The sequence below is a fragment of the Bidens hawaiensis genome, unplaced genomic scaffold (assembly GCF_021521415.1).
Source record: "Bidens hawaiensis isolate Kalapana, Puna unplaced genomic scaffold, B.hawaiensis_p1.1 tig00048225_1, whole genome shotgun sequence".
Taxonomy (NCBI): Eukaryota; Viridiplantae; Streptophyta; class Magnoliopsida; order Asterales; family Asteraceae; genus Bidens; species Bidens hawaiensis.
Genome location: NW_027498633.1, coordinates 77,998 through 85,343, shown reverse-complemented (window position 1 = coordinate 85,343; position 7,346 = coordinate 77,998). Strand labels below are relative to the sequence as shown.

The following is a 7,346-nucleotide window of genomic DNA, read 5'->3' as shown; positions in this document are numbered from 1 at the left end:
CCTCCCTGCATTAACAGAAACACAGAATTCATGTCCAGAAGAATATGTGAAATAATAAAACTGAATAGCACAAAGCCAATAAGTAAAGGCGTTATTGTTATATACCTTCGATTTGAATTCTTCAAACTGCAGCCGAAATGGAGAGGAATAGAAACTTATAAGAGAGAATAAACATGAAGAAAAAGATGATATTAAGAATGAACTGATTTTATTGAGAACATAAATTTGTATGTACAAGGGGTATTGTCCCCTGATCTTTAAAATGCTATAACCAAAAATCGGGTTTTCCTAAAATATAGTGGCCAGAACAAACTAGGTTATGAGTAGGTAGAAAACAAAAAGATTTTTACAAACCCTAAATCCCTATATTAAATACCACCAAAATCCATGCCATTCAAAACCTTCCACATATGTATCTTTCATCTGTAGCCGAATAACAGGCTGGCATTCTTTCTTGAGACCAGCGATTATGTTTCTATCTTTCATTTGTAAGTCGTGTATACTCAGCATGTCTTCTGTACAACATAACATCATCAACTTTATTAGACCATCATGTTCAAATCTGATAGATCATCCATTGGAATCTCAAGTCCCATAAAATCATCATCTTGTAATATATCATCATCAATGTTCAACCATGAACCTATATCTTCGCCTTGATCACCGAGTACATCCATTTCAGGTATTTGTAGGTGTGAAAAGTCAAGTGGCTCCTCGGTCTCCATATACTTATACTCGTCTTCCTCTTTGATCGTATTATTACTACTACTGCTATTATTTTTCACATTTGGGACTGAAGAAAATGTTCTGTTTTGATCTGAAATTTTTCCAATCGGGCCATTGAGTGATGCGGTTAATTGAGTTGTTTTCTGCTTTAACTTTGTTTTGTTCTTTCTTTCACCCTTAATGTTACCGAATGCGGGCCGCCCGACTTTCGGGCCTCCGTTTCTGGATAAACCGTTCACTTTACCCTCTCTGTCCCGCTCACTTCTCTTTCCTTTTGCACTATTTGAAATTGTGGTTCCAAAGCCTGAAGAAGTACCAGCAACGACATCATCAAGATATAATTCTCTCTTTTTGACCCTGCTTGACCATATATTTTCATCTTTGCCATTAGTTTGCTCAGAGAAGTGGAATGCATCAGACGGATATATCTCATGGCTGCTTAACGAAGGGCTTAGCTGAGCACCTGCTTTATTTGTGAAAAACAGAACCATAATTAAAGACGGACAAAATAATATATGTTGGGAGAATATTGTGAATAATATGTAGTACCTGACACTCGTTCTATGGATTTCCCGTTTATTTTACCGAATCCGTCATTGGTTGCGGTATCTAATTGCGTGTCATTTAAGTGTGATGATCCAGAGCGGAAAATTTCCTTAAATAGTGGTTCATTGAAGCAATTTTTGCCTGTTGATTCAAATTCGTGGCATCGATCCAGTGTTCGTCTAGCAAAACCTAAAGCAGCTTGCTTGGCTACTTTGCTACCAACGTTTTTAGGCGCATGAGGACCCCAACAACTCTGACAAACATTTATTGATGATAAAAATACGTCAAGATCATGATTTTGGTAGTTTATAGGAATGCTTGTGCAAAAACTGATTGAAAAGATGATGAGAAAAGAAAAAAAAATTAATAACCATTACCATGTACTTTTGATAAGCCACTGCAGTGAGCTTGTCAATACAAAGTTGTTCAAATTCCCTACAAACACACAATTGGACATATTAGAAAAGACGGTAATAAAAATCACTTGGTTAGATTTTAAAATAAAGAAAAAGAATCCCTACTTCTGTTGCAGATCTCTTGCTTCATTAGTGGTCTCCAAAAGGTTATCAAGCAGGTATTTCTTCCTGGAAACCTGTTAATCAATTAGATCATAAGATAAGGCTGTTTTTTTTATATTTGATATTCAGAATTTTCAATAAAATATGAAAGAAACTACAGAACGGAAACAAAGAAAGCAGTACAATCCTTGATTGCAAAACTGAGAATTATCCATTTGAACTATAATCAAACAAACAATCAAAAAAGCTGGTAAATTCCAAATTTTAGTTGAAAGATATTGCTACCTGTTTAAGAAGTTTTTCTTCAAGTCGACAAATTTCTCCACTGATGCCTTCACTCCCATTGTTTGGTAAATCAGGCTGGACAAAAAGAAAGTGTTCGCATGTTAAATTACTTAATAAACTTTTCAATCTTATAGTAGTGATTAAAACAGCATGCTCATTGAGGTAAGAATTAAGAACACGTAAAGTGAGCAAAAGATAGAACCTACCACAAGTTCTGGATAAAGTCCAATACTCTGGATCTCTATAAGAAGTCTTTCGTTTAATGACATGTTAGCATACTGATGATCCGAGAAGGTGATGCCAGATGTCATTGCTGGATCTGAAAGTGGACCATTATACAAATGATCATAACCAGTAGCCTTTGTCGAATCCGACATGGACATAATATGATCTGGCGGACAGTGGATGGACTCTTTACTAGATCTCAGTGTAGAACTTTTCTTGTGACCACTAAAATTACCACGCCCACCAAGTTCATAGCTCTGCGATGACCTTTGATTGAAGGAATTTGATTCAATATCTGTGTCAAACTCAAATGCAGATCCATATACATTAAAGTTGTGGTCGTAACTCCCACTAAGTGAAAGCTCATCGTTTCCTTCTTCGAAAATTAGGGCAGCAAGTAGTCTCTCACAAAGGGGGATTTCCCCAGGACCCGTAGTTTCTGATGCAAAATGTCTGGGACTTGGTTCAATACTTCTGATTTCTGCTCCATTAATTAGTGCACCAGAACTTTTAACGTCTTGATGAACTGGGTTTTTTGTGTTAATGTTAGACTCAGTGCTTTCCTGTATCTGAATAGAATAAAAAATTTTAATTTTGCAATTTACAACATATATCTTATACAACCCAAGAAAGAACCATCACCTGTTGCTTTAAATAAGACATGTCCAAATCAGATACAAAACCAAAAAGTGGCTCCATATGCCTCCAAAATGGACTGGACAAAACATGATCTGCAACCTCCAAATCCAAAAATTAGAATTATCATATAATATTGTTCGTCAAAAAAAAAATTAACAGATGGTGATATAGAACAGTACTTGGATTAGTAACCGCTTTAGCTGCAGCCACAAGCTCATCATGTCCAGCATCAGAACCAACTAACAGATATAAGGGAAAAAACAAAGTTCAGAAATTTGTGAACATAACAAATCTTCACGTAAGAATCATCATTTCATATACCGGGAAAGTCTGCTACAACATTGAATGCGATATTCTTTTGGCGAGTATAAGCTTTGCGGTCAGAAAGTTTCCTAGTGGGTGGCCTACCTGATTTGCTGTTGACACATCAAGACCAAACACATAAAAAACATATAGGAGTATATATACTAAAAAAATAATCTTTTTTTGTCATGGAAAAAGAATCTAGAACCTTTCAGACTTATCAAAACCCTGTCTGGCAGTTCTAAGCTGTTTTGCGGTCCCCACATGGCGAATCTTCTCTACTGGCGGTGTAACACCACGTGACGAACCAAAACCCTGTCCGGTTCGGTTTTGTCTACGAATCCCATCACCAACTTCTTTACCATTCACTGTCTTGTTCTTTCTTACTGGAGGAACTAAAGTTGAGAGCTTTTGAACATTTTGTTCACCTTTATCTTCTACTTCATAATACTTCTTCCCTTTATCTCTAGATCTAATTTCAGCAGCCCCAGACTCCTCACTTTCAGACGGTGTAGATGATGCAAAATGATCTCCTTTTGATTTGAATTGCTGAGGAGAATTAGCAGGAATTCGTTTAGAAAACACGGGCCCACTTTCACTACCAGTAACATCACTGGTATTATCCAAAGCAGTAACTTCATCACTATTAAATATAATAGGGACAAGATTTGTTCTCCTTGCTGTACGAGATATCTTTTGGGGCCTGCGGTCAGCCCACTGTACTACTGGTGGAGATGAAGACCGTGTTGCTGGTGTACGTTTACGGTTATTGGACCCAAACTGACCAGAGTTCTTGTTTGTACCATGAACCATGTCCCAATCACTGGAAGCAGTGGCCCTTTGAACCACTGGGGATGATTTAGGCACAACAATTGACCCTGATCTTGGACCTCGAGCGGGCCCGTGCAGTTTTGTGCTAGAGGTAGGACTACCGGATATAAATTCTTCTCGAAAACTGGACCTGGTAACAAATCAAACAAAATTATAATCAAGTATAATAGGAAAGACAGAACAAAACATGACAATATGTTGTCATACTTGTTAACTGATCGAATATTTGTTCTTTCCTTTTCAGAACTTGTACTTCTATCTCTTTTATCAAAAAGAGATGTATCCTGTTCAGGCCTTGGAATGGAAGACCGTATGCCTACACTCGCCTGCTGAGCTGGACCGTCAGCTTTTACACCTCCAATTATTCCATTAGCAGCTCCAGGCCTACATCAAAACTGACGACCATAAGCACGAAGACTTAACACAATTGATGTATGACTTTTAGTTATCAGAAATTGATACCTCATGTGAGAATCATTCAATCGTGACATGGAATCAGAAATACTCCTTCCATGGATTCCATTGACAGCTTTTGTTGACATTGAGCTTGGACTATGTGCAGTATCGGCTTTTATTGCAGTACGTTTCTTCTTCATTTTTGCTTTTTCCCAACCATTGGCTACAATGTGCAATGAACGATCCTCGCCTTGAAGACTATTACTGCTTGGAAGTCTTAAAATCTCTTTATTCCTATCTACATTCCCCGATGATCTAGCAGGAGTGTTTGGACGTACCTCCGCCTATATTAGTAAACATTATAAATAGATTCGCATCAAAATAAAATAAAATGGCAAACTATTAACATTATACAAAGTTACAAACCTTTTGATCAACCATTGAAGTTCTGGTTCGTTTGTTAGGAATGATATTTTTACCCCTTTCTTCGGCCTTCTGCTGCTCAAAGTCAAATGCATTTGTGGGGGAATGACTTTGTGTGCCCATCTTACCGACACCTGCCATCATTGGTGCACGATTCAAGAGTAAACCACTAGACCGATCACCAGGTAAAGCATCTGGTCTTGTTCTCTTCCTTGAAGGAATGCTTGGAAAACACTTGTTAATCACCGACAAGGTCTCACTGAAAGCCTTCACCCGTTCCCTATTTACATAATAAAAATGATTACAAAATATATAAATCTCTGATCCTATAAAGATAGATTAAAATACTATACCTGGCTTTAATGGTGGATTCCCGCAAACCAGCCTTTAACCGTTTAAGATCTTCAGGTGATGAATTAGGCAGTTTGCCTTTAATCGAACCAGATGGTGACTCATCTGGCGAACCAAGTACAGCACTTGCAAGTCGTTTAAAATCTCCATGTCGCTTATGTTCACTGGCCATTGTCTTTGGGTCAAACCGCAAGCATTGAAAAAAATTGGTTACATCTACTTGGGTGACAGTTGTGGTGCTTCTCGACATGCTAGGAAGAGATGATAATATTGGATTTTCCATGTTTTCACAAAAACTGGATGATCTGTCCAGTGAAGCAGCTGAGTAGGATCCGCGCTGTGCAGTATTGTACAATGGCCTATCCGGACTAACAGATGACATGTCAAATTTACCAGACGACGCCATTGCATCAGTTTATTAACAGTCTCTGTGTTGCAAGATTTGTAAACACAGATGTGCATGACAATATCGTCGTGTCACTGCTCATGGAAGTGACACCCGACTTTCCCAATGACGAAAGAAGAATTAAACCTAACAATTCAAGAATTGGTGTACGCCTCAGAATCGCATTGATAGTTCAAAATTTCAAATCAAATTAAAAATGCATTAATTTAATTTGCTTTAGAGTAACTCGCTTTATAATCGGGTTCTTGCAAGTCGCACACAATGCACAAAAGTTTCTACAACATTCTCAAAACCTTTAAATATGAAGTCATCAGTATGTCAAATGTATGCTCATTTAAACATCATTTCGTAATCACACGCATAACACTTATAAAACTGACTGTATCGCACAGCACAAATACCTACAGTACTTTGATCAATAGTAAAAAAAAGAGTAATGTAATCATAGATAATACGTGCACATTTCTCTCCAAGTTAACTTTCCAATTATATAAAAGGCTGATCATTATCAAACTTAATTAATGGCAATCCAAAAATATAACAACTTTATATCGATATTTCCTGTAACTATCAGTATGTCAGGTGTATGGTCATTTAAACTAGATTCACAATCACGCACATAATAGTTATAAAACTGACTGTATATCAAATGCACTGCACAAATGCCTCAGGTGATCTTAAAAAACACATACACATGTCTCTCCAAGTTAACTTTCCGATTAAACGACAGGCTGATCACTATCGGACTTAATTAATGCCATTCCAAACTTTATATCAATAGTTTGATACTTCCTGTAACTATCATCTTAACTGTATGAATTGATCAATACATTTCCAGTAAATATTCCTCAAACTAACTAATAATAAAACAATTAATAATAACATAACTGAATACAAACAAAAAGAAGCTAGTCATTACAATACAAATTATAAACTAGTGATCTCAAATTTAAACACATGCAAAGTAATTAATTCAACAGTTGTGTAAACCTAATCACCTCATATCTCTAATAATTGAAACCCTAGAAGCTCAAAAAATCAGCTTAAGCGATCAATTAAGCAGAATCTTAATATAACACAATCTAATTCGGTAAAAACACATTTAATTAAACAAAAAGAGATCGAATTCACAAAAACCTTGAGCTGTAACTCCAAATCGCGTGTAAAATTGGTGAATTGGAGAGCTGATCGAGTATTGAGAATCAAGCAGTTAGGTTAAATTTGCAAATTTACCTGCTGTAATAATTATAATAATGATAATGATAATTAATAATAATAAGATGTGTTGGGGGTTAATAATAATAATAATAATATTGAAGGCTCATCCGAAGCCATGGCAGCGCCTCCTCCCACAGTGTTATGATCGGAGATGCGTTGGCTCTGACTGAAATGACTGTTTTGCCCTTGGTTTATTACGAGTGATGGGGTGCAACGTGGGTTTGGAGGATGGGTGTTATTGGAATAACAAAGATTCAAGTCGGCTTCAACAGCTCAGCTCAAGCCTGCCTGCCTGCCTTTCTTTTTATTGTTCAATTTATTTTCTTCTATCAGCTCTTCAGATATTATTACACTAATTTGAGCAAATTTTTTTTTTTGTTTTTTATTCGTTTTGTTATTTTATATTTTATAGTTATTTGTTTTATTTTTTTTAACGTAGTTTTGATTAGATTTAGTATGTATATATTAGTTTGTTATGT

The 7,346-nt window shown here is 36.4% G+C and overlaps 1 protein-coding gene across 2 annotated transcripts; it reads right to left on the bottom strand.

The window, feature by feature from the left end:
- Nucleotides 1-277: 277 nt before the first annotated feature.
- LOC143597401 (uncharacterized) lies at nucleotides 278-7,034 on the bottom strand. 2 transcript variants are annotated; one of them, XM_077075910.1, is made up of 15 exons: nucleotides 6,787-7,034; nucleotides 5,246-5,775; nucleotides 4,896-5,172; nucleotides 4,536-4,813; nucleotides 4,281-4,457; nucleotides 3,451-4,203; nucleotides 3,261-3,355; nucleotides 3,119-3,178; nucleotides 2,943-3,031; nucleotides 2,282-2,869; nucleotides 2,076-2,150; nucleotides 1,794-1,864; nucleotides 1,650-1,707; nucleotides 1,276-1,525; nucleotides 278-1,192 (listed from the first exon to the last, which is right to left on the bottom strand). In XM_077075910.1, exons 2-15 carry the CDS (start codon nucleotides 5,647-5,649, stop codon nucleotides 543-545), a joined length of 3,825 nt encoding a protein of 1,274 aa, XP_076932025.1. In that variant the 5' UTR covers nucleotides 5,650-5,775; nucleotides 6,787-7,034; the 3' UTR covers nucleotides 278-542. The 2 variants fall into 2 exon arrangements, with proteins under 2 accessions (XP_076932025.1, XP_076932026.1); XM_077075911.1 differs by having other exon boundaries at nucleotides 278-1,189.
- Nucleotides 7,035-7,346: the final 312 nt, after the last annotated feature.

Excerpts from the sequence above, each read along its gene's own strand:
- LOC143597401 (XM_077075910.1), bottom strand. The coding sequence starts at position 5,649 with ATGGCGTCGTCTGGTAAATTTGACATGTCATCTGTTAGTCCGGATAGG. Across the intron at positions 5,173-5,245 it reads GAATCCACCATTAAAGCCAG|GGAACGGGTGAAGGCTTTCA; the intron begins GTATAGTATTTT and ends TTATGTAAATAG. Across the intron at positions 3,032-3,118 it reads TAAAGCGGTTACTAATCCAA|ATCATGTTTTGTCCAGTCCA; the intron begins GTACTGTTCTAT and ends TGGAGGTTGCAG.